At 49.0% G+C, this 26880-nt stretch overlaps 1 protein-coding gene across 4 annotated transcripts; it reads left to right on the top strand.

The window, feature by feature from the left end:
* The first annotated feature begins 232 nt into the window (after positions 1–232).
* On the top strand, positions 233–19911 carry PRDM8 (PR/SET domain 8). Of its 4 annotated transcripts, XM_036852075.1 has the most exons (7): positions 233–309; positions 12045–12296; positions 13287–13424; positions 14144–14210; positions 15706–15926; positions 16921–17152; positions 17571–19911. In XM_036852075.1, coding segments are annotated over exons 4-7 (2079 nt in total). In that variant the 5' UTR covers positions 233–309; positions 12045–12296; positions 13287–13424; positions 14144–14209; the 3' UTR covers positions 19196–19911. The 4 variants fall into 4 exon arrangements, with proteins under 4 accessions (XP_036707970.1, XP_036707971.1, XP_036707969.1 ...); XM_036852074.1 differs by lacking the exons at positions 233–309; positions 12045–12296 and having other exon boundaries at positions 13216–13424; XM_036852076.1 differs by lacking the exons at positions 233–309; positions 12045–12296; positions 14144–14210 and having other exon boundaries at positions 13190–13424.
* Positions 19912–26880: the final 6969 nt, after the last annotated feature.

Raw genomic sequence — 26880 nt, 5'->3', positions numbered from 1 at the left:
CCGCTCCCAGGCTCGGACCCTGGCCCCTTGCGCGCCTCGGGCCGAGCCGCCAGGCCCCTTCCGTTGCACCCGCACCTCCGCCCGCTGCCGAGGCTCCAGATGGCGGCTCCTCGCGCTCGGCTCGCGGCCCCTAGACGCCGCCCGGCAGCAGCCGGCGGTCGCTCCCTCCCTCCCAGCTGCTGCGGCTGAGACCTCGACCGCTCGGCGAGGAGGGCGGGATGCTCCGCCGGCTCGGAATGGTGCGGGAGCCGGGCCGCTGAGGGGCGCGCAGGAGCCGCGCCCGCGGGGAAGGAGTCCTGCAGGCCCCAGGTGAGGAGAGCGCGGGGGAGGGTGCGGGGTGGGGGAGCCTGCCCGCCGCCTCAGCACCCTCACACCCGCCACCGTCTCCCGACCTTCCTCCCGGCACCACCTCCACGTCCCCGGCGCCGGGGGCCGAGCAGCCGCGGGATCCGAGCACCCGCTGGACCGCCGGGAGCGCCGCCCAGCCGCCAGGAGGGGGCGCCCAGCACCCCGGAGACCGGGCCCGAGGGCGGGCTCCGCCTGGGCATCCCGCCCCAGCGCAGTGGAAGGCTGTCCGGGCTGGAAAGGTGCCCCCTCCTGCCGGAGAGCGGTAATGCCCACCAGCTGCGACCACCCCCTTCCCCATTTTCTCCGCTCTCCTCCCTCTGCTCTTCTCTCTCGCTTCCTATTTGCCTCTCTTTTTCTCTTGCTTGCCAGTTTCCCTTCTTTCTCTCGGCCTGCCCCCTTGCATCCTGGACCTTTCTTCTCCTTCCCTCGTCCCTCCAACCGCGCGGTCAGGGTTTGTCCGCCCGCTGGGGCGGTGGGAAGGGGGATGTATTTCGTGCCTAGGCTCTGGCTCGTCTCCACGGGTGCCTCCCGGGTTCCCCCGAAAGCAGCTCTGAGAGTGGTGGCTCGTGGGGCTGAGGTTACTCTCTTCCTGGCCTGGGCCCGGCGACTCTTTCACTGGGGGGGAGGTGGCTGCATTTGGGAGCAGCGCTTCCCCGGAACGCGGAGCTAGGAATTCCCTTTACTGGAGGGATGTATGAAGTTCAGAGGCCTGGTACTGAGCACCCTTCTCCCATCCCAGAGTCAGGACACTTCGAGGGCATTTTCCCTTACACAGACCCCTATAAGACCTAAAGTCCGCCTCCCCGGACAGTCCTCACTGCGGTCCTCCGTAGCAGTTGTGCTGGGATGGGGTGGAGGGAGGAAGGCGCTAAAAGGCCACGGCGCCTGGCGTCGCGCGCCCATCTGATGTCCCCTCTAATCCCCCAGTGCTCTGGCGCGTGCCCACAGACCCTCCGCTCGTCCCTGCTCTCGGTCGTCGGGCATTAGACCCCCGAGAGCACGCTCCGTAAGCTCCCAGTACAAATCCCCTCGGAAACATTAATCACAACCACCAGAGAATGCAAAATGTGTGCCGTGCCGTGTCTGCCTTTTAATCCCGAACGTAATTCTGGAAAGCAGCCTCAGACCGGGACTCTATTAATCCCTTACACGAGCAAATGCAATCTCTGACCTACTAGACTTGTTTTCCTGCAATTTCACGAAGAGTTAGCCTCGCTAGAGGAATATTCAAAGAGAAGGAAAACCGTGAGAGACTTGAGACGCGGCGCAGTGTCGCAATAATGGGGTGCATTTCAGTCAAAAGGCGCTCCTGCTGTGGAGTGGGATCGCCGGCCAGGAGTCCTGAAATTCCGCAGGGGCGGCTGCGGAGTGTGTGTGTGTGTGTGTGTGTGTGTGTGTGTGTGTGTGTGTGTGTGTGTGTGTTGGGGGGTGGGAGGGGTGGGGTAGAGTTAGGTAGGGGGCAGGCGCCTAGTGAGGTTGGACCCCCGAGAGGAAACCCAGTTCTCTTTCCTCCGAAGGCTTCGGACACAAGTGACCTCATTTGGGGCTGTCCCGTTGCGACGGCGTTAGGGCAGGCAGAGGGGTCAGCTCGCAAGACGGAGGGGTCAGGGTTTCACCCTCTGAGGCCTGTTCCTCGCACTTGAGATTTCACTATCCGCTCTCCTGCAGTTCAATCAATCATGTTCCCCTTCTCCATTTTACTCAAAACCGTCTACCAGTTCCCTCATAATCGTAATTTGCACCATTGCCTTTTATCTTTGATTAATTAGGAAATCGAAAAAGATAATGGAGGGTCGGGCCAATAAATTAGCCTTAGGAGCCGACTGACGGACGTCTGGGGCTGCTGTGTGGGTGGGCGCTGTCCGCAGAGGCTGATGGGGGCCGCCGGCCGGCCGGGCAGAAAGGGGTTAAGTAAAAGCGCGCGGTGCCTGCAGCGTGGAGAGATCCGCTCTGAGACAAACCCAGTGGCCGCAAGCAAAGACTTCTCCCTTATTCAGTGGAGAGTCTCCAGTGATTTTTAGCTTTTCCTGTTTGGGTCTAGAAAAGGAGAGAGGAGAGGGCTGGGGTAGGGTGAGGGCGGGACTCCTGTTTCTTCCAAAGAGGCCTCCCTTCTAGCGGATGAACAGGTTTAAAGCTTGGTGTCTTTAAGCTGGGGTCTATTTCTTCCGGGAATATAAAGTTATATTTACTTTTGCACCCTTTCCTTCCCTCTCCGCTTGCCTACTAGTCTGAAGGAGGGTGGGAGGAAGGGAAAAAGGAACAGAGGGAGACAGAGAGAGCGATTGAGAGATTCTGCTATTATGATCAAATCAGTAACTCCCTGGCCCAAGAGGAAAGCTCGTGGAGTTGTTCCCTGCCCATGCCGAGGCGCCAGGCGGGTTCCAGATTCTTCTTTTCGCCCTCCGCGAAATCAATCACGCCTCCCAGACGGCTGAAGGAGAGCACTCACTCTGCCACTCTTCACAGCTTCGCCCCAGCCTCTTTAGCTTCCAATTGAAAACCAATTAAAGGTTTCTATAAATCTGTTAGTTCCCCTTTTATCTGGAGACCCCTGATGCATGCGATATTGCCCTTTAGATGCCTCTTCCGTGTTTTGTTTTACAATTGTTGTATCAATATAATGCGGCCTTTCTTCTCCTGTCTCTATAGATACAGATACACAAGGAAAACCAAAGCTATTCAGTCTCCTCATTTGTCCAGCAGCCTAACAGTGGTGCCCTTTCTCTGCTCTGCTTTCCCTGCTTCAGGAGCAGCAGTTATGGTAGAAGCAGATGGCTACTGACTGGGGGAGCTTTGTGGCTCTAATACTGAATACTTTATGGAAAAGGACTTTGTCATGCTTCGTTGGGCAGAGGAACAAGGGGATGAGATTTATGGCCAGGAAAAATAAATCTTTTCCAAGTTGCAGCTCCTTCTCACCAGTTGTTGCCTTTGCCCTGGGTAGGGGGCCGGGGGGACGGGTGTTGAAACACTGAGGACTTGGTTTTATTTCATTTCATTCTCCTTTCTGCTAACACGGTTTTAGTCAGGGTCTGAGAGGAGAGCAGAAGAAGAGCCAGAAGTTTTTAAAATACCTTAGATTGCTGTTGCTGCATCAGTATTCTCTGCCGTCAGGAATAAAGCAGAAGGGTATGGTCTTGAATGCTGTTTGGGGCCATGTTTCCCCCAATGTCCCGTTAGTTCCTGGTAAAACATCCTCCTCCATTATCCTATTATCCATGGAAAACAAAAAAGCATGTTAGTGCTGCCATCTGAAAAATCAGAAGACACTGGTGTTGAAGGAGTGGGGCAGTGATGAGGCATATGGTGATGTACGTATGCTCCCCTTCTTTGAAAGGCTCTGAGCTCTAAGGATGATTAAGGGATGTCTGTGAATGTGAGCTCCTGGACTCTTAATTGAATTTTCAAGCTTTGGGGAATATACAGATCCCAACCCTCCACTAAAGGCCTAATTCACCCCAAGATAATTCACCCCTGTGTCTTCCCCTCCCAGAAACCAAGACATGATGTCACACAGAAATGCTCGTAACATGGCTACGGGCAGCCAGGTGCAGAGAGATGGAAGACAACCCCAATTCTGGGTCCTCCATTCCATTTCAGACAGACTCCTTGTCTCATAAATATCTGAAATGCCGTTTTTTTACTCAAGAAACATTTGTTGAGCATCTTCCATGTTCTAAGTTCCTTTTCCCTGCCTTTCCTATTCTTTTACCTTGACCCTAGAAACTGAAGAGGAAAGGTCAAGAAGGAAAGGCATGTGGCTTTCAGAAGTGTCACCTACCTTACTGCCACAAGCTGCTTCTTCCCAATTCTGTGTGCACCACCACCTACACAGCAACATGCACCTTTGCATTTTGCTTCTCTCTGAAGAGGATAAAAAGATTAGGAGAGCTAAGATTTTAAAATTATGTTTACTCAGCATTTCAAAGTAGCAGACACTGAGGTGCTTTAATTAACTGTTTAGGCTCTTACTATGTGCTAGACTAAATGCTCCCATAGGCTTATTGCATTTAATTCTTATGACCCTTTGAGTTAAGTATTATTAACGCTAGCTCACAGATCCCCTTCCTTCACAGGAAATAGAAGAACAGAGAAGTTAAACCAAGCAAGTGGTCCAGCTGGGTTCTGAACCCAGGCTTGCTTTTACAATATTCATAGCCACCCTATGAGACAAATGGTGTTTTTGCTCTTCTCCAAATAAGGAAACTAAAGCTCAGAGAGATTAGGTGATTTGCTCAAAGACACACAGCTAGTAGACTGCAGACCTGGGGTTCAAACGTAAGCGTTCAGGATCCCAAACTCTGACCTCTTAACCACTGGTTCCAGGGCCCTTCAGAAGAAAGAGCCCACACTGACCTCTGTTACCTGTCCCTGCCCGGGCAAGAGGTTTCGCAGAGCGTGAGACTGTAGGCCGGGGGCAAACGGACCGCGCCTGCTCAGGGCTGCGGCTGCGCGGAGGCGGCGGGGCCCGGGGAGAAGGTTCTGCCCGGCAGCGCCGCCCCAGAGACTGGGCTCCGTCGGCCGTGCGGCCCACAAGGCCACGCGCAGACCGCGTGCGGGCGTCTGGGGCGGGGCCGGGGCGGGACCGCGAGGCTGAGGCCCCATCGGCAACGCCCGGTCCCGCAGCGCTCCCCAGGCTAGGGTGTGCAGGGGAGGTCGAGGGATGCCCACCCTGCCTCCGGGCCCGCCTGCTCCCGAGCCCCGCAGCTGAGCCCCGGCCTTTGGAGGGAGAAGAAGGGCCGCGCCGCTCCGAGGCCCTGAGCCCTGGTGGGAGCGGGCGACCCAGGCTTCAGGTTTCTGGCCGCGGCACTTGAGCCAATCAGCGATGCGTTCACAGGCTACTCACCCCACCGGGTCGTAGTGCCCGGACTTCCCCGCGTTTCTAACTTGCGCCGCTGCCAGGTCTAAAGAAAGGACTCACGGCCGGGATGAGGGATGGAAGAAGTCCAATCTCCCAGCCTCCCGGCCGAAAACTGCTCGCTCTTCCATAAAGTCTGTTCGGGCCCTTCCTGTGGCCGTAGAAGGGATTCCTGAACACCTGGACACATTCCTCCCGCCTGCTTATTTTATCCTGCAGTACCTCCTTCCGGTGTTCCTAGAAGCATCGAGAAATCCTCAGCCTTCACTGAGTGGCTTTGAAGGCGGGTGCACAATACGATTTCTGAAAAGGAAGCTGAGGCAGTGTTACTAACAGTAACAGTAGCCAGCACTGAAATCGGTATTTACTGTGTGTCAGGCAGTGTTTTCTGCGCTTGCTAAATACCAACTCGGCCCTCACGGTAACTTCATGAAAAGAGTTGCCTTTATTACCCTCGGTTCACAGAGGAAGGCCTGAAGCACGGACAGGTTAAATTACCTGCCAAGCGTCATGGGCCGGAACACAGGTAGTTGCCCTGATGGAGTTGCGGCCTAAACCTGAGTTGTTGGTCGTGCTTGGGTCAGTTCCCTAGACGTCTGAGAATGTTCTTTAATGAAGGCATTGAGACCTCTCTGGGATGGCCAAGGCTGAAATGAAACTAACCCCGTCTCTTGGAAGTAATCCCTTACAATCTGCTCAGCAGCTGGCTTTCAAAAGCGCGCTCTCCCTCGTTCCCTCACCGAGTCCTTACCGCGACCCGGGAGGCAGCTCTTGCCAGCCTTAGCCTGCCCGAGGAGGAAATCCAAGGCTGGGAGAGGTCACTGGCAGCCCAGCTAGTGAGACATCAGAACACAGACCCCGTGCCCTGGGAAAGGGGGGCGGGGGAGGGGGGCGGCGGCCGAGGACCGCGCAGGGGGCTGGGGGGTGGGGAGGTGGAGGGAGGGAGCTGGTGTATGCGAAAGCCCAGCGCTCGGGAAGCCTTTCCACACGGAAAGCAGTCGCTTAGCAGGAGGCCAGAGTTGGCACTAATTCCGCGGAGGCGGTAGGAGGTTGGAGACCACGGAAAACTTGGAGGAGAGGAGGCTTAACTCCACTTGCTCCCAGCTTAGTCCAGGGCGTGTCTGTCGCGCGCTGAGAGCGCTGCGTGGCTTCTTCTTGCTCCACGTTCCTGGTTTGCTAGCGCTGCTTCTAAAAGAGTAACCCTCCGCTGAAGGCTTGTTTGGTTCCGCCCAGGCCCTGTCCAGTGTCACTCCTTGGTGACTCATCCCAAATGTAGTGGGAATGTTGTCTGCCCTTTGAGATACTGTCCGGGTAATGCCCTCCCTGGGTCTCTCGCAGGGAGACCTCCTTAGCCCACATCTAAGCCCGTCTCTGTCATTTGGCCTTCTCTGTACTCTTAGCTCTACTGAGACATAGACTCAGGAGATCCAGACATCAGGAATGGTCTGCGGCTAGCAAGCACTTCCCTGCCTTGCTCTGAGGCCCAAACTCAGCTGTCAGTGACTTTAGGGATAGAAGAACTAATTCAGTCCCCCCAGGTAAGAAATGGAACCGGCCACACTCTCAGAGCATTGACTTTCCCCAGGACATTTTCCCAAGTTCAGAGGATCCCTGGAAACGTTGACTTCCTAGTGCCTCAGGTAAACTGACTCTAGCATGTAGATAATGCTATGAGGCATCTGATCACATACACAAGGTACTTGTTACTAAAATCATATGTATAAAATATATTCTTTAGAACTCTATTGTTTTGCTTCTCCAAGACCAATTACTCTCCTATATGACTTCACACATTTTCTCAAAACCATCTTACATGAAAACATGCAACAAGGAGAAATGACTGCTTTGTAGACATGCAGCCAAGAAAAATATCTCTCTGTAATACACACACACACACACACACACAACCATGTCTGATCAGGTATAAAATTGTTCAAACCTAAATTGAATTCTAGGCCTTCAGGAAACTGAACATTCAGGTCTTTAAAGTCAATATGTTTATTCTTCTTAGGATTTTGTGAATGATTTGTTTGACAATTCTGGATATTATTTATTTTTAAAATATGGATTTTCTTTAAAACTTTAGAAGACATTATTAATTATATCTTAGTTACCTTTATATTACATCACCAGAAGACTAGCAAATCAATGTGGGATTTGGCTTTCCAATAAGTAGGTACAAGAGAACAAATATAAGTTTCAATCCCCCTGCCTATTATTTTTGCCACTTTGTAATGTATATACAATATTGTTTATAGTACTGTTGCTATTACTGTTGCTTGTGACAAGCTGATCTTTGAATTCCTTAAGAGACCACTTCTCCAAGTATTAGAATTGAAGAAAACCTACTCTGGTAGTTTTTTAGTGCTTATGCAAATCTGTTAAAAGCTATAGGCCTTCCATATAATATTTGGGAAGACATTCCCCATTGATGCTAGATTAATACCCCTGGATTAAATCATGGAATACCTGCAATTAATTTGAATTGAAATCGTAAAAGATAATTTTCACTCAATCCAATTTGCAAGATGACCAGGAAGCAGTTTGGGTATGAGAACATAGTTTGTGGAAAAAAATGAAACTATTTCCAAGGCTCTAACAAAGAAATGTGAATCATCACTGTTGTGGTCACTGATTGATATCTACTCCTCCAAGCCTTTTCATTCCTTTTCTTTTTTGCCTCTCTTTTCCTTAGAGAAAATCAGATGTCTCTGTCCTCAGGCTTCAGGAAAGTATGCCATGGACAGATTCTGAGCTAGAAAGTCCCGGGCATGTGTGCATTCTGAGTAGGCCCCCTTCCCAGGAGAGAATGCTGCTCATTCCCCCAGCAGCCCAATTTACAATCTAAGGCCATACTTTCGAGGGCTAGCTTCGACCAGGTTCCAGGGAGTCGAATCTGCCTAGTATGAACCCACTGTTTCAATAAGCACCTCTCTTTTAACTCAGGAATTGCACACAGACTAAAATAAAGAGGAAAAGAGGTGGAACTCAGGTACCACTGAGTATTGGGATAATGTCCCTTCTCCTGGCTGTGTAAAGAAATTTGATGTAGAGCCTCTCAACTTGGTGACATTCCTAAGGCCTAGAGTCAGTCTTCTCAAAATCTGATGTTCCCTCCAATTTGAGACTGCTAGACACCCCCTTGGTCCCCTGTCTGCCTGGAAAGCCTGGCCCAGAGAGTGAGGCGGATCAGAGGGGCTGACTATGCCCTGTCCACCATTTCCTTCCTCCTACCCTACTCCTCCTACTAAGATCCGTTCAAGGGCTGTGTGTATGATTCTGGGAAGGACTTTGTAACCTGAAGATTTGACAGAAAATTCCTTGCTAGACCTCTAGATATTCATCTGGGGAGGGGTATAAAATCTGGGAGAATCCAGGGGGTCAGGATGCTGCATATTAGATCTGGTTCACAGGTTACATTCACATAGGTGAGCATGAGACATTGGTTTCAGATCTGTAGTAGTTGCCTTCAGTATTACCACAGTTTGCTTGCCCTGCTGGAAGTCATTCTCAGAAGCCATTAAGCCAGCTGACTACAACTTAGATCCAGGAGAGAAAATGAATTACACAACGCTCTCAAAGGCTATTCAGCTTGAAGCTGAACTCCAACAAAAGGAAGGGCAAGTGGAACTTGAGATCCCTCAGAGAGAAGGTTTTAAACTTGAGAAATGTAGGTTATAACTATAATGATGATAGCTTTAGTAGCAGCAGGATGAAGAACAGTTACCATTTATTGAGAAAGAGGAAAAGCTGAAAAGAGAAAAATGTGAGTCAGGAATAATGATCCCTGCAGTTGGAAGCCTGGAGTCCCTCCTCACAGGCTACAAAATTATCCATCCTTTGAGTCTCTGGCTGTCCAAGAATGAGCCTGGGAAACCATTTATGACCTATTGAACCAACTGTAACTCTTGGTGAGGAACAGACCCATACTGAAATTGCCATGAATACTTATAAAAAACAAAGTGCCCCCTCCCCACCCCTGTAAACCATTATCCAGCTCAGTAAGTCTGCCTCTTCTTGCCTCTAAGTTATCCCTTAGAAAGTTCCTTACCCTCCTTGGTGAGGCTAGGGCAATGCAACACCCCTCCATGAAGTTCCTTTCTCTGCCTCCCCCAATCTCCTCATAGCCCCTTCCAGAGACCTCCCTGTAGGAAATTCATAAGTTTAGGAAAAAGTCTCCACCATCTATCTGCTTCTTTGTCATCCTCTTGTCTTCCAATGTGTAAATATATATAATATTATATATATATATATATATATATATATATATATATATTTTAAACTGAGACTTTGCTGGTGTAGTGCTTTGGTGATACGATTAGAGGGGGATGAGCCAGGACCTAGAAAGTGATAGAGAAAGAAAAATAATGTGTTTTCATTCTTATAAAGTAATAATCCTTCTGAGTGAGTTATTCGTAGAGACTTTACCTGCTTCCTATTACAGAAGTTGAGATATTTGGGGACCCCTTTCTCTACCCTGGGAGGAGAAACGACATTTCCATTCTAATGCTCTCAAGAATCAGATTTTCTTTCTTACCCTTTCTCCACCCTCTCACTTAGGTCATAAAAGGCACCACCTCGGGAATCATTCATCAACCTCTCTCCAGCCTTCTCTTCTAAAACAATACTGCAGTTGTCTACACATGTATTTTTTGCCATAACTGCAAGAAGCCTTGTTAAAGTGGGGCAAGGTAAAAATACCTTCACTCTTCATAGTCATCCCTCTAATCATTTAATTGGAAATAAAATCCCAGGGAAAAGAGCTCCAAATATATGCATAAACCCATTGTTCCATGTGAATTATATAAAACTATTGACCAAGATGCATCTTTATAGTATTGTTTTAGGCTGAATAAATGCCTCAACTCTTCATCTAGTACCAGTGAATTCCAGTAAGAAATAATGCAGAATGATTTCAAAGTGGCTTATGCACCATTTTAGCCCATAAATTTCTAAAAAAAAATAAAAGTAATCTGTAGATTTTAGTAACCTCCAATTAACAATTTTCATTTAGACCATTTATATCACCTAGCGAAATGTGTATCACTTAAATTACTGGGAAACCCTCAAAGTAGGAATTTCAAACTTACTCTTACCTGTATTTGTGGGTTTGTGGTTGTTGTGTGAATCATTTAATACATAAGACAAAGAGTTGGTTGGACTCATAAAATGTAGGAAATTTTTTTATCTGGGGATTTATATCTAAAATCAGCAACAGAAATCTAATTAGGGGGCAGGTAAGTGAAACTAAGAGGAAATATCATCTGATGGCCAGATTCTCAATACATCTCTCCCCTCTTTGATATACAGAATCTTAGTTAGTTTCTAGCTTGAGATTTGGAAAGTCAAGCTCCCTCACCCCCAATTTAAGTACCAGAAACATCTGTTATTTTATACAAATTGGAGTCTAGGTTTCAGTACCTCAAAGGAGACATAGTCTAAGTGCCCTTTATATTTAAGAAAGGAAAGGCCAGGGAAAAGAAAAATGCCTGCCATTTAGATTTTAAGGTTTTCCAGAATGCTTATATTCTGGGGTGGATGCTTTTAAATTTACAATACGTAAGAGGATTTTTATAAAGTGTCTATGCATGGACTGATGACTTTTCCTGGGAAAGGCAAACTTCCTATTCTCTTTTAAAAACAAAAACAAACAAACAAACAAAAAGCAAAAAAAGGCCCTAAGGAGTGTTTTGTTCTACAGTTTAGGAATTAGGTTTGAAGACACAGCACTCCTCCCCCCTGCCCACACACACACCTTTGCTGTAGTTTCTAAGGGACCACAACCCTCTTACGGCTACTTCTGTATCTTAATTTGCTGTTGTTTACACCTGTGTGTCACCTGTCCTTTCTTTTTCCTTCTCTGAATTCACTTAAGTGAATTCTTCAACACTGCAAGTTATTTTTCAGATGTTTGAGGCAATTCTTTTGACATTTCTAATCCCATCACCCTTTCTTTAAACAAATGATGGGGGAGATGCATGTGTGTGAGTGAGATGGGGGGAGTAATGAATGGAGCATCCAGTTATAAGCCAATTGGTGGCTAAATACCTTGCAGATTCTTATATAGAGACATGTGAGAGCCCTCAGCATTAAGCTTTGGTCATTACATGAGTTGCCCTTGAGCAAACTATTTTAAAGTGTGCACATGTGCATAAGAGAAATGATATGTTAAGATGAAAGACAACTGTAGTTTGAGAAGGTTTCTTTGAAAACTCAATAGCTAACCTGAAAATTTAAGGGAGAATTCTTCCTTTACTTCCTAGTATATGGGGATTTTGCAACCCTTCTTTCTCCAAGTCCCAGCGTAATCCTAGACAACAGCTCTGTCTGATCAGAAGGACTCAGAACTTATGTGGGGGCCGGATGAAAAGAGAAGGGGAGGGAGAGAGAGAGACAGAAGGAGGGAGGGAGGCAGAGAGAGAGAAAGGAGAATTCGGTGGGAAATTCCTCGCACTTTTTTTTTTTTTTTTTTTCCTCCTCTGCAAAATCCTTTCCAAGCTTCCTTGTATGGCAGGTGCCAGCGAAGAAAGGCGCTCCGTGCCTGGTTGCCTGGGTTCCGGAGGGAGGTCTCTGAGCCACAGTAGCATCAGAGTAACACTGCACACACCTTTTCCTTTTAGGCTGCTCTTTGCCAACCCCCAATCCACTTACCTGCTTTAAACACTGGCTAAAAACTAGGCTGTGTCCTCAAGTCGTGGGTCTGCTTTGTCCACTGTAGCGGCTACACGTCCGATCTATCCTAAAGCTAACTGATTGCCCTCTTCAATGTAAGTGGTGTTGTGGATGAGGCTGAAGGAGTGGGACTGTCTATACCACTCAAAGGTCTTTCTTCCCTTAGGAGCAGAGAGTTAAATGTCGAAAATGAACCCCGAGATCCCCCAGCGAAGATGTGTTGCGGGCCGCTGTTGAAGGAGTCAACTTTCAGGCTGTTAAAGACCTCAAGTCATTAGCATCAGCTGCTGCGCTAAAGGGGCCAGCCAGCGCCTCTAAGTGGCTTAGCGCACAAACGGGGCTCCCGAGACGGCGTCGACCACTCCATCCACTCTTCCACCACCTGCTGGACGTGAAAAGCTCTCCGGAGCCCATCTCGGTAATAATTTGTACTTTAACTCACCCTTCCCACCCCCGGGGGGTCTTAGACTACCTCCCTCCCCGGCAAGGGACCCCCTTGGGGATTATGCAGAACGCGCCAGGCTGAAGGCGGAAGAGCCAGAAAAGCTGGAGTCCCCTAACCTGGGTTTTTTCCCACCAGTCCCCTCCTCACCCCTTCCCCCGCCCAGGTGAGTGTGTGCTGGGACCAAAAGACCCTTGTAAATCCCTTTCGGAGGTCTGGTGGCGTCCCTACTCCATCCCTCTTACCCATCTCCGTGTTCAAGGAAACACTGAGCCAAGTTCTCACCTAAGCGCACCCTTTCTGAATCTTGCTCGTGAGGGCTTGGTAGTGTGAGCGCTCCTGGAGAGAGCTGACGCCGGTTTATCACCCCCAGGCAACTAGCTGCTCGTGTCAGCCGCGGTTGGAGGGCCAGAGAATCCCTCGGGGCTAAACCGCAGCCCCCTTTCCCTTCACAGAACTCAGGCTCAGGCAATGCGCGCGTGATCCGTGCGCGCGCTGAGTGGCCAGCTGTCTGCCAGAGGTTCTCCAGGTGCCAAGCGAAACGGGAAAAGGCCCTCTCCAGGTCTTTTGGTGCTTCCCTTTCCGACCCCAAAACTGATCCCTCCCCTCCCCATCACCACCACCACTCTCAGAGGGCCGAGGCTTTAGGAGGAGGCGGGCCGGGCCGCGCTCGGAGAGGCGTTGCCACTTGGGGAAAGCGCTCGGGGCTGCGGGGCGCGGGCAGGCCGGAGAGAACATTTCCAGGCAGGCGGCGCCGCCGTAGGGAGCGCCCAGACCAGCAAAGAGTTAAAGGGAGGGGACGTGGGCTGTCACGCGTCATTGGGCAGATTATGTGCAGCAAACAAAAAGTGTGTGTCTGCGTGCCAGTCAGTCACTGCATCGGGTCCATCTGTACAACTCTCTCTCTCTCACTCTCCCCTCATTTCTCTCTCCACGTCTCTCCGTCTCTCTCTCTCCTCTCTTTAGGCAGAACCTACAAGACAGCAACACCGACACCTCTTGACATGGAAATACACTGATAACAGTAGGCAAAAGAAACACTCGATTGCATCTCCCGGTTCCAGGTGGCCTTATTTGGGCGATTTGATCCTGACCTTATTCCTGGTAAGTCTATTTGCATTGATGGGAGAGGAGGATGGGAGGAAGGCAGGTTTGGTGGGGAGAGTGGAAAATTTTGTCCTCCGTCTTCTCATTATCCAGAAGGGGGGGGGGATAATTATTGACGGGATCTCTACTGCCAATAGGGTTATACAAAGGGAGGAGGGGTGGAGAGCCCTTTGGCGAAGAAGCCAGCGACTGGGGAGCGCGCGGCCGCCAGACAATGCCTGCCTACGGCGGAGGGCGAGCGGCCGGCGGCAGCGACGGCTTTCGGCGAGCCCAGCGGGCTCTGGGAGGATCCCCCCGGGCGTCTGAGAACCCGGGCTTAGAGGAGGATGCAGAACTGTGAAAGGTTAGGTGGCAAAGGCGACCGCGCGCGGGCGGCAGAGCCCAGGCTCTCGCCCAGCTGTATTGTGACCGACTCGAGGCTCGTGGCGGCCGCCGCGGCGACGCGAACCCCTATTAGCGCGGCGTAGCGAGGATCTTTTCACCGTATTGTTAGGTAGAACTGCATTTTAATGATTGGTCCCTGCTGTTGCCCGAAGTGACGGGGCGACCTCTCGGCACAATGAAACGCTTGTGTGAAAGAGACTTTTAAAAGGAAGAGAAAAATTGGAGCATAAAACGCTGAATTGAGGTAATTGAAAAGGAGAGAATAGGATTCCGTTGAAAAGGAGGTTCTGAGAGATTCTGAGGGATTTTTAAAAATGTATTTAAATTTGCAGTTGGAAATCAGAACGGCTACCTTGTGTTGGGTAAAATGCCCAGGGATAGATGCTGTAGCATAATAAAGTAAGTTTCTACTGTATGGATATTTTCTCTTATTCCTGCCTGGCATATACAGCCCATACTTGACATTTGGGGGATGTAGCAGAGTGAATGGAAAAGAGGCTGACCAAAGTTTCATGCTCTGTTAGCTGGAAAGAAAAAAAAAATAAAAGCACTACCTTGTAATCACAGTTGCAAGATTAATTGGTTAATAGACATTAAGATAAAAATGGACATGACTAATATTATTCCATGAAGAACAGCTTCTTAGGAAAAGAATTAGGTTTCCCTTTCCTGCTACTTAAATTGTACAAAATATGCTTAAATAACTGCCTATGCAGACGTTATTAGGGAAAAAAACCAACTTGGAGGAATCTTTTAATCAGTCAGAAAGAGTAAACAACGCAGTTAGTTTAAAGCCACTTTAAAATTTAAATATCTGTTTTGTTTGTTTGTTTAATGATAAGTCTTGTGTGTGGGGGGGGGGTGTCCAGTGGCAAAGAAAGGAAAATGTCTCCTTATGACAGCTTAATAATAGAGAAATCTCCATCGGGGCATCACTTTCTGAATTGCTGCGGATTAAACAGCTGGAGAGCCCACCGAGGTCTACTCAAGCGGGGCTGCCCCCTCTTGCCCAGACAAGGTCCTATCTGGGGGAGAGAGCATTCACCAATCATTACACACGCGGTATTTCAGACCGGGGACCCTTCAGTCCTGCCTTATACCTGCACTCTTCATGAGGCACATGTGACTCTATCCACCCCCCTGTATAACAAGGTAACTGGGATTCACCCTCATCCATAAATAAGCATGTCGAGAAAAAAATAATTACCTCTGCTTGCTGCTTTTAATTAAAGCCCTCGGAGGGACAGTGTTGGATTATGGTAATGAGCAGACACACGTCCCCTCTTGTAGGCTGCAGAGAAAGGTTAGCTGACATGGAATCAGTGGCCCTGACACTCTACTTGAAATCCATTCGCCATGCTCCGCTGTCTCCGCCTGCTTGCTAATGCTGCTCCCCTCTTTGGAAGAAAAAATAGAATAAAATCAGCTCCCCGGCGCCCAGTTCAATACCTAAGAGTAGAAGAGAGGAGCTTTTTCCCAAGGGTTAGAAGTTTCTCTCAGTCTGGAAAGTCTATAGGCTAGTAAAAAAATCCTATTGTTCTCCCCTTCTTTCTCCCTCCCCCCATCCTGCCCCATCCTCCCCCAAGGTAATGAAAAAAGCGATCTTCTCTTTCCTAGCCCAGTTTTTCTTTCTCTCTAGCAGTCAGTCCGCTCTGAGCTCCCCCATCACAATTTTTTTTTTTAATTTTTAAAGGAAAAGAAAGTACTCTTCGTTGGCATCTTTGTAACATGCCAGATTTAATCTGCCGTTGGCTTTATTTTTGAAATAAGAGCGATGCAAAAACCAGGCAAATTCAAGAAAAATCTGTCTAGTAGTCAAAACGTTCTGCCTGGATTCACAGAGGCAAAAGGAGTAATGTAACTCGCTTCAGTTGTCCTGTGTATCTGTCTTCAGTGATGGAGGATTCGGGCATCCAGAGAGGCATCTGGGATGGAGATGCCAAAGCTGTCCAACAGTGTCTGACAGATATTTTTACCAGCGTTTACACCACCTGCGACATCCCTGAGAATGCTATATTCGGTCCCTGCATCCTGAGCCATACTTCCCTGTACGACAGCATAGCTTTCATAGCCCTCAAGTCCACCGACAAGAGAACGGTCCCTTATATCTTCCGGGTAAGTCTTGGCCGATGCTGTGTAGGGTTATGAAGGTAATATCCTCTTGAAAATGGACTAAGAATCATTCTTATGACAAGCCGAGACAGGTTCTGAATGTAGAAAATGCAATGATACGTGCCATTCTATTTTACACACCAAAAATTAGAAAAGGAAAATTAAACTCAAAAGTATTGTCAACTGATTTTCCGAAATAAGTGACAAAATTTGATTTTGAATGCCAGCTATGTCTAAATCAGTGCCTCAATTCTGGGCTTTCCTGGAGATGAACACCACTTCCTTAACATTTTGGGAGGTTTCACTAGGGTTGAGGCTATTTGCATACTAAGTACTTGCTATAAGTACTTTTATTATAAATATTCGGTGCATTTGCCTTCCTATCCCAGAGGCCTCTTGTTCCCTGGAATATTACTCTTTCTGGTTAAGCTAGCTAGTGCCTAGAGTTTGTATTTAAATAAAAATGTTAATGTTTTGACAATAAAACATCATTAAAGTCATATGTTTGAGTGTGAAAAGTCCTCTCACTTCCTATTCTTTCTTTACAAAGAACTATTAATTGTTTACGCCAAAATTAGGAAGATGAGTGAATGTCACAGAATAATTTTTAAAGCCTAAGCCTGCTTTTTACTTCTAAAACAAAGAAAATTCCCCATACTTTTGCAACGTGGGATAATTTAGCAATCAATTCTCAAGAGGTTAACACTAATTTGAATTGTAAGAAGAAATTTGCTAATTTGGTGTTCAACCAATATATGACGACTTAAATAATCTACATAATTGATGCAGCTTTCTAGGAACGTTATCTTGCCTGCCGGCCACAAACATGAGGATGGATGTCAACTCGGGTCAAGTTTTTGGAAGCTTGACCTCAGATAATTCTTTGGGAAAGAATAACAGAGGAAATGGCCCTGGCTCCTGTGGCTTCATTTTCTCACAAGAGTCTGCCTCCCTCATCCCCTTCCTTCTTGCATTCTTTCTTTTTTCTAAACTGTAGGTAGACACCTCAGCGGCGAATGGTTCCTCAGAAGGTCTGATGTGGCTGCGTTTGGTCCAATCAGCCAGAGATAAAGAAGAGCAGAACCTTGAAGCCTACATAAAAAACGGACAGCTGTTTTACCGCTCTCTCCGCAGGATTGCCAAAGATGAGGAGTTACTAGTTTGGTACGGGAAAGAACTGACTGAGTTACTCTTGCTCTGCCCCTCTAGAACCCACAGCAAAATGAATGGTAGGTTGGCTCTCGACCTGCGTCTGGGCCCTTAGCTAGCGGGGGAGCGACGCAGGGAGCGGCGGGGCTCACTTTGGCGCCTCGGCGCGCCTTTCCTCCCTTGGAGTGCCTCAGAGAGAGCTTCTGAGATATAGTCCGGAATGAAGCTGGGGCAGCTAGGTGAGGATAGCTCGGGGCACGCTTGGCTTAATGACTGCACTCCCCCCAAATCAGGAGGGGAAGTTAGATCGGGTCTTTCACGATGCTCTATACTCAGGCACTCAGGCCCTGAGAGGCGAAGGTGGATTTGTGAAGGGGGTGATGGCAAACTGGCCTAGAGACGATGCTGAGTAATCATGTGGTGTGTGTGTGTGTGTGTGTGTGTGTGCGCGCGCGCGCGCGCGCGCTTGTGTGTATGTGGTGTTTGCTCACTAAGCAGGGTCGTCCCCTTACACATGCCTGGAATGCAGCCAACGTTTCCAGTTTGAGTTTCCCTATGTGGCGCATCTGCGCTTCCGCTGCCCCAAGAGACTTCACAGCGTTGATGTGAGCCCCCGAGAGGAGCAAGGCAGCGGCGTGGGCACCAAGGATCACGGGGGCGGCGGCGGCGGCAAGGACCAGCAGCCGCCGCAGCCACAGGAGACACCCTTGGGTCCCAGCCCCAAGTTCTGCAAAGTCGGCCCGGTCCACCACTACCCGGCCCCCTCCCCCGAGGGCGGTAACCCGCCTGCGGCTGGTGGCGGCGGCGGCGGCAGCAGCGCGAAGCCGTCCACGGACTTTCACAACCTGGCGCGGGAGCTGGAGAACTCCGGGGGAGCCAGCAGCTGCTCCCCAGTGCGGAGCCTCAGCGGCGGCAGCGACCACCAGGAGGCGGAGCTGAGTCCCGACGGCAATGCCGCGGGCGTGGGCAAAGGGAAGAGGAAATTCCCGGAGGAGGCGGCGGAGGGCGGCGGCGGCGGCGGCGGCGCCGGGCTGGTGGGGGGCCGGGGCCGCTTCGCCGAGCGGCCCCCGCCCGCCTCCAAGGAGGACCTGGTGTGCACGCCCCAACAATACCGCGCCTCGGGCAGCTACTTCGGCCTGGAAGAGAACAGCCGCCTCTTCGCGCCGCCCAGCCCGGAGACAGGCGAGGCGAAGCGCAGCGCCTTCGTGGAGGTGAAGAAGGCGGCCCGAGCGGCCGGTGTGCAGGAGGAGGCGGCCGCCGACGGCGGGAGCACGGCCGCCGAGGAGCAGGACGCGGGCGGCGGCGGCTCCGCCACGCCCGTGGCCGCGTCGCCGGCCGGCTCCGAGAAGCTGCTGGCCCCGCGACCCGGGGGAGCGCTGCCCGGCCGGCTGGAGGGCGGCAGCCCGGCGCGGGGCAGCGCCTTCACCTCTGTGCAGCAGCTGGGCGCGGGCGGCAACGGCGCAGGGGGCGGTGCAGGCGCTGGGGCCGCGGGCGGGGCGGGCGGCGGCCAGGGCGCCGCGTCGGACGAGCGCAAAAGCGCCTTCTCGCAGCCGGCGCGCTCCTTCTCTCAGCTGTCCCCGCTGGTGCTGGGCCAGAAGCTGAGCGCGCTCGAGCCCTGCCACCCCGGAGACGGTGTGGGCCCCACCAGACTGTACCCCGCCGCCTCCGATCCTCTGGCCATGAAGCTCCAAGGAGCTGCGGACCTGAACGGAGGTTGCGGGTCCCTGCCGAGCGGCGGTGGCGGCGGCGGCGGCGGCGGGCTGCCCAAACAGAGCCCTTTTCTCTACGCCACCGCCTTCTGGCCCAAGAGCTCCGCCGCCGCGGCGGCCGCGGCGGCTGCGGCCGCGGGGCCCCTGCAGTTGCAGCTGCCCTCGGCGCTCACGCTGCTGCCGCCCTCCTTCACCTCTCTGTGTCTGCCCGCGCAGAACTGGTGCGCCAAGTGCAATGCCTCCTTCCGCATGACCTCCGACCTGGTGTACCACATGAGGTCGCATCACAAAAAGGAGTACGCCATGGAGCCCTTGGTGAAGCGAAGACGGGAGGAGAAACTCAAGTGCCCCATCTGCAACGAGTCCTTCAGGGAGCGCCACCACCTCTCCAGGCACATGACCTCGCATAATTGACACGGAAAGGACTCCAGCTTTCCACGCGCGCACACGCACCGTCGAGCCCTGCAGGAGCAAACACACGAGGACATGCACCACCTCCTTGTGACCTGAAACATCGCACCCAGACACACACACACACACACACACACACACACACTCACACACGTGCTCTGCCCCCAACCTTTACATCCAAGTGTTTACCCGTGACCTACACTACACACACACACACACACACACAAACACACACAAGAGACAAGATGGTGGATTTTTGATTGGGTGGGGTGTTTAAGAGGTTTTCTTTTGAATGCACGTATTTTCACTTTCCCCAAAACAAAGTACATTTTTTAAAATGTCATATATTGCAACATATTGATGCATTTGTCATACGTTTCTACTTAAATTATTAAGCACTTACGATTTAGATGGAATAATATGTAAGGGCAAAATTTATTTTAGATATAAAGTAAAGGAGGAGTGTGAGATGCTTTCTGCATTTCTTGATTACAGTTTGTGTTCCTACAAAAATAAGCAAAACAAATAAAAAGGGGGTCACCATTCAATTTAAGTTTCCAGGGGGAAGTGCATGTATCATGAAATGATTATGGACTTCAATGAAGAATGTCATCATTATGTAAATATGTATTTCCTTTTAATACAAAGTGTAATTTTGTGCCAGTGAAATGGAGTCTGAATAGTTATGTGTTTCTTTTATCCCTGGAAAGATTTATTAAACTTTATATAGATTATCTGGATATGTTGGATGCTTTGACAATAAATGACTATTTTCTTCAAAGCAATTATTGGGAAGGTGTTTTAAAATGTTTTTTGTAGCTAAGGGCTACACTCTGAGTAGATACCACATATTTTCATTGAGTGCCCGAAAAGAAGGGGAAGAAACTTCAGAACAGAGGAATGATAAACCCTACCCCACTTGCATTATTTACTCTAAGCCAGTTTTGAGCCTAAAAGTGAGAAGACAAAGTTTGATTATTATTTGGAAAATCTTTATCTGGAGAGTGTTGAGCTTCTTGATCAAAGGACCATTCATCTAAACAAAGATGCCTGCCATGAAGCTAACCTGTCCCTGGGATGTCATCATTCTTTTCAGCAGCAGGATAACTAGCATTTTCACAAGCGGCCAAAGACAAACAATTTTCAGACCTGGATCAGGGAGACCAGGTGAAAAGCCCACTTTAGGTTCTACTAGTGATGCTTACATGGAAGAGTATCTTGTGCTCTAGGACCCTTCAGCTTTCTGTCATTACCCATTAAGAGACCCTATGGAGAGCTTCTTTAGAAACCAAGGTGAAATGGCCATGGTAGTCTATGTATTGCCCCAGCTTTCCCTGCACAGACTTGAACAGCTGCACAGCCTCTGGAAAAAAACTAGCCCTAGAGCATTACAATACAGAAGACCTTGAGAACTTTCCTCCTCTCCCTGCCCTTCCTCTTATGAAATGTCCCTCTGTACTCTTCATATACTTACAACAGTTCTGAAACAGGGTGTATGTATGTAGGTGTATGTGGTATGTCCAGAAACCAGTAGATGCAAAACCAAATGAATGATGATCCTTTAGGTCTTAGGGTAGCATGTACTTAATCCATGGACATCTTCAGAGTCACTCCATAGGTGCTCTAGAAACCAATATTACACTGTTTTATCTATCACAAGAAGTGTTCTTTCCCTTCCTTCACATCTTGCCAACCCTCCCCTATGTCAGAAGAAGGATATTTGTGAAAAGGTCTGAAATGTGAAACTTGTACAAGGTCTCATTGCAGGCCTTCAATGGTTTTCCCTAAAAGGATTTTGAAGACTTCATTATCTTAAGAGGGCTATATAACGAGTTACCATTAGGCAGGTAGAGACCAGGGGTAAGGCAAAGAGATGTATCCATAGTGTGACCAAGATTGTTGGAAAAAGCAGGTTGACTTTCTTAAGATTATCCAAGTACTTTTTGTGCTACATTTCTTTGAGACCTGCTCTCAGTTTTCCTAGGCAACAGTTGGGTGATCTGAAACACTAATCCCCAGCAAAGTGTGATGAGAAGAACAGTCCAAACTTCCCGTTCTAACTCTTCTCTGCATGACTAGTATGACCTTGCATCATTATTTGTATCATTAATTTACCTGCATTTTGGTTTTCTTATCTGTACAATGAGTGAGACAGGTTCTGCTATCTTTAAAGCAGATCTGGCACTGGAGAATTGTTTTTTCTAATGGTCTAATCGGGCTCCAATTAAACCTAAAGGGGGCTTTCTAGAGAAAAGGCCAAGATTGCTTTGGAGTAAATTTGATGGCAAGAAGTGAGAAAGGTATTTGGAGGTATATGGAAGGTGGGCTGCAAGAGATCCTTAAACCACTATGCCTGAGAGGCTGACTAAATTGTCCATGCCTGGAACACTAGTGGATCTCTAGAACAAAAGTTTCTTAAAAACCAACGAACCAACCCAGGTTGCCTGGGGCCTAACTTAAAAACAAAAACCAAATAACAAACAAAAACCTGGAATGCCCCTTCGTTTCTGTCCCATCCTTCCAGAATCTTCCTTTCACTAGTTTTATTACATGTTGGGGACTCAAAGATGAACTTAGGTCTACAGAAACAGTAAGTAAATACTGCTTTTTGAAAAAGACTTCCCCATAGTGTAGAAACTTATTTTTTGAAGGACGCATGTAGACAATTTTGAGCTTCCCCTGTGTTTTCCTTTACATGGTCATTAATTTAATCACACAATCAGGAAGAAAGCCGAGCCTTGGCTGAGCTAATGCCCAGGCGATCCAGGTAGGTGTGTTAGTGGCAGACACTTTAGGGCTGGGCAGTTTTGCTGACCAGTCTGCCTACAAGACTTTCTTTGGCGAGAAGCAGTAGGGGAAGGGTGCCCAAAGCTAGTTTTGCCTTCAGCCAAGACAAACTGAGAAATGTTTTTTTTTTAATGTTGCATTTTCAAGCTTTTGGATGTATCTTAACTTTGTCAAATGAGAGTTTCTAAAATCCCATAATCCCACACTCATCTGCCAAGCTAGCTGAGGTTGCTGGCTGAAGCCGTAGGCGTAAAGGTCTGCACCCAGCTGCGGAGGAAACAAGGTCACAGGGTCATGCAGGCTTGGAGCAGGCTGGTGCCGTGAAGTCCAGGCTGGTGGCCTGAGCTCCGAGTGCCTGCCGAAATCGCACGTCCTAAGGATTGGGGAAAAGGCAACTCAAGCGGCTGCCGCACCAGCATTTGCTGTGTCCCAGTCAGGGGCAGAATGCTTGCGACTGACCCGGCGCCTAGCGTCTGCGATCTCCAAGCGTGCTCTCTGCGCGGATTGCGAACCCCTCTCCTCTTTGGGCGTTTGCGAGTGGGAGGGGGGACGCCTCTATTTCCCAAGATGAGCTTGCAGAGTGTAGCTTACGCGTGCAGGCGTGTGGAAACCGGAGGGCTGGGGAAAGAATGCACGCACATCTCTGCACCTGTTCGCAGGCGCTGGAGAGCCGAGACCGAAACCAGACCCACCCGGGAAAGTTCCCAAGGTCCTGGGCCCACTCCTAGGCTCTGTGGCTCTCCGAGGTCCAGAGTACCTTGTGTAGCCGTCGCGCCCGCGGGCCAGCCCGTTTCGAGCACGTGCCGCCGCAGCCGCCTCAGTCGGGCGCCTCGGTGGAGGTGGAGGGACAGGGGTCCAGCGGCGTGGCGCATTTCCCCCTCCCACTCCCGTCTCTGAACCGCTGTGCACCGCCCGCTTTCCGTCCTCTATTAAGTTTGCCCTCCCCGCAGCTTATCTCTTTAAGCTCCCTGTCCAGTGAGCGTGACCCCCAGCGCGGAAACCTGGGACACCCGGGACCAGTCATACCCAGAAAACAACCAGGAAGTGCACGCCTTACTCCCCCGACTCCGAGGGCCCCAAAGCGGCCTCGCCTCGTGAGTCAGGGGCTTCTCCTCTCTTTCTCCATCCATGTCCATGATCGGCCCAGACTCCTTTCCGCCCGCTAGGATCGTGCAGCCGGCTCGGGTGGAGGAGTCCACGATTGGTCTTGCAGGGTCCCGGGCAGATGCCCTTGGGGAGGCGCACAAGCCCAGGTCTGTGGCAGCCCTCAGCCCTCGGCGGCGCGGAGACTCGGCGCGTAAGCAAATCATCGCCGACCGACCGACCTAGCGCGGGCGAGCGCGGCGACCGAGGATCCACGCGCAAATCTAAAAAAGGCTTTAGATTTCTTTTTTCTCCCCTTGCCCAATCCTATATTCTGGAATCGGTTGGCTCATTCTGTGGTATCTCCCGTTTCCCCTTCCCTCGATGCCTCCTGACTTCCACGCTCTTTTCCGTCACTTAAGTACTTCTGGAGATTTGAGATCTTTCCTGGAGTTTTATTAGGAAATCCCCCTTTGATGATTCTCAACCATTCAGGCAACCCACTCCTATGGTAGTCGCACCAGCCTGACGGGAGACTGCACTGTCAATTTACTGGGCATTGAGGACTACTGCACACCCTACCCAGGTTTTCAAAGAGATGGGCAAGTGCCAGTACCCACCCAGACAGACCCTTCCCTACACACACACACACACCCACACACACACCCATGTGTGTCGCTTCTTGAACAGTTCCTCCTAGGAGAGGAAGCAGCCGTCCTGACTTTTGAACTGATGTGCTTTTGGCCTTGCTTGGAAATATTGTCGTCCCTTGAAGGTGCAAAAATACCTCCAGGGGGTGTAGAAATACCTCACACCATTCCCAGTTCAGCCCAGAAGCTGAACTGGGGATGGGTGAGAAGCTGGGCCACCTCCTTTTCCTCTTCCAAATGCATTTTGGTTGACAGGTGGGCCATGAAGCCTAGAATGATGAGGCAGAAACCTAAGTGTTAGGCCGGTGGGCCTGAGTGCCTGCTGGCCCCATAATCTGGCTGGGCGGGCCGAAGGGGCAGGAGAAGCACTCTCTGCCTCTCTGCTTCACAGATCCTATTCCTAAGGCAACTTTTGCTTTTCTTATTTTAAATTGGACTTAAAACTTTATAGAAACATGTCTATTCTCCAGGACTAGAGGATGAAGAACCTGAAGTGAAAGTTCTTATAAAAAATTCTTTTTAGGGCTTCCCTGGTGGCGCAGTGGTTGAGAATCCACCTGCCAGTTCAGGGGACACGGGTTCGAGCCCTGGTCTGGGAAGATCCCACATGGCGCAGAGCAACTAGGCCCGTGCGCCACAACTACCGAGCCTGCGCCCTAGAGCCTATGCACCACAACTACTGAGCCCACGTGCCACAACTACTGAAGCCCACGTGCCTAGAGCCTGTGCTCTGCAACAAGAGAAGCCACCGCAATGAGAAGCCCACACACCACAACGAAGAGTAGCCCCCGCTCGCCGCAACTAGAGAAAGCCCACGCATAGCAACAAAGACCCAAAGCAGCCAAAAATAAATAAATAAAATAAATAAACTTATTAAAAAAAATTCTTTTTAAGAACTCTCTAGGGTTAGAGGTCTGGTAAGGTGTTCTACTTGAATAGCTAACCTGGTTATGATAATTGTTATTTACTTATCCCTTTTCAAGTTGTGTGTGTGTGTGTGTGTGTGTGTACTGGAATATATATGTATGCATGTTTGCACACATAGTATATATTTACACATATATGTATATATTATGTGCACACATATGTATTCATATATACAAATGTACATATCCATTTTAGTACACACATAGACACAGAACTGGTAGGCACTATTCTAAGTACTTTTCATATGTTGACTTGGTTTAATTCTCACAACCTACCCAGAAGGAAGCCTACTAAGGGTCCCACTCCATCAAGTTTTAGGATTGTGTGGTTGGTATGGCTGTCATCTTGGAACAGAAAGCTGAGATGCAATACCATAATGTAATGGAAATAATAGTGGCTCCTAAGTCCAAAAGCCTGTCTGAATTTTGTGACCCTTCCATCTATATGTCTCAGTTTACTTTACTTGAACTTGTGAATAATACTACCTGTGGGCTTATCACACAGATGTGTCTTGAAAAGCAAATAAAATCATTCATGTAGAAGCTTTGATACTATTATACACGATTGACTTCACAGTTGGTGAAAGAGATATACTTTTAGTCTCCACTTATCTTCCTCAGGTGGTCAGGAGCCTCTATAAGAAATCCTCAGGAACCTCTATAAGAAATCTTTTGTGGTCTTGACTTTCTTTGATGATCTTTGCTCATTTTTAAGCAGAGGTGGGAGTAACAGCTGGTTTGATTTTGTGGATGTGTATTTAACTACTCAATGCTTCTTCCTTATGTCCCAAACTTACAGAAGGGTCACTGAAAAAATATTTGAGAAATAAAATCAAGCAAGCCATCCAGGGATATGTAGTTTTAATTACCTTAGCTAGAATAATCTTAAACTATAAGTACAATGTGTTCCCAGCACTTAAAAATTATATGCACTCAAAACACTAAGAATGAAAAGGGCTATAAGAGGAGCCCTAGCTATAATTTGCCTTGCTGTAGAAAAGATGATCAAAGTGCAGAACAGTAGCCCATTTCTCTTCCTGAGTACCATGTAACAAAGGGCATCTTGCTTAGAAAGATGTCTCAGTGCTTAATGAAGACAACTCTGGGTCTGCAGATCATGGGGATCCATGAATGATACCAAACCATGAGTCAATGTCATTAGAAGGGGGCCCTGACTCCAGCTCATGTTTTTTAGTGTTTTTAAATGGACCTTGAGCTAGAATGCATTATTTTATTGTACATTTCCCCTCCTTTAAAACGGAGATTTGAAGAATACCTACACTATCTTCTTCTCTTTCCCAAATCTTCCAGGGAGTAAATTCTTCAGGGAAATATTAAGAGCCTGTGTAAACCAAGAACAGGAATGAGATTTGGAAGAAAAAATCATGGGAGAAAAGTAGTTAACTCTATCAGTTCTTTGTCCCTTCACTTCTTCTCAGATGTCTAGCCACCAATTCCAAATTTCTTTCATCCCCCCCCTTTTTTTTTTTGCTTTTTTTTTTTTTTTTCTGGAGAAAAGCAGGACTGTGGGTTTCAGGGGAGAAATCCAGAAAACAGGCCCACCCTTGACCAGCAGCCCAGAGCACATCTTCTTTGGGGGTTGGAATCTGGGAAAATTTAGCATGATTACACTTTTCTCTGGGGATTCATCTCAGCTGGGTGTGCCGGTGTTACACTATTGCTTGTAGAACTCAAAGTAGCCTTTTCAGTGTTTAGTAACTTTTTTGGTGAAGTGTGCAACTTTAAAAAAAAAAAAAAGCATTTGAAAGCATTTGATGACTTTTTTTCCCCCAGACAAACAAATGAAGTAAGATCTGTTTTCCCCTCTGGCAAGATTTCACTGGGTCTTTGAAAAAGAAAAACATAGCCAAACAGCGACACCCAGCCCCCAAAATGATGCAAATCATGCAGTTAGAAAAATCTTAGTATCCATAGGATTCTCTAGGTTCAGGGAGTCCAAAATGAAGGTGGAGGGGAAAAAAAAGGGAGGAAATATTACTGCAGGGTCCCTCCTAGAAAGAGGGGTAAATCAGACTTCTCCATTAAAATCCTTTTGGAGAGAGTGTAAGTTAAACTCTTTGCTTTAGCAGGGCTGGATAGAGGTAAATAGTGAATGCCATGAAGTTTATCTTCATGGACATTTAATGTGCTCTCTGAATTCCATCTCAGAACCTCTCATCCTCAGTTGCCTCTGCCTTATGGCTTTATTAGATCTCCCTTAGTCCTTTCCCCTCCAGCAAAG

This window comes from Balaenoptera musculus, chromosome 5 (assembly GCF_009873245.2).
Source record: "Balaenoptera musculus isolate JJ_BM4_2016_0621 chromosome 5, mBalMus1.pri.v3, whole genome shotgun sequence".
Taxonomy (NCBI): Eukaryota; Metazoa; Chordata; class Mammalia; order Artiodactyla; family Balaenopteridae; genus Balaenoptera; species Balaenoptera musculus.
Note: the sequence above shows the minus strand (reverse complement) of the source record. Positions and strands in the feature narration are given on the sequence as shown.

What these genes read in the sequence shown, in the direction of transcription:
- PRDM8 (XM_036852075.1), top strand. An exon ending in CGGTCCCTTATATCTTCCGG is followed by an intron (nt 15,927 to 16,920) that starts GTAAGTCTTGGC and finishes TCTAAACTGTAG; the next exon opens with GTAGACACCTCAGCGGCGAA. An exon ending in AACCCACAGCAAAATGAATG is followed by an intron (nt 17,153 to 17,570) that starts GTAGGTTGGCTC and finishes CTCACTAAGCAG; the next exon opens with GGTCGTCCCCTTACACATGC.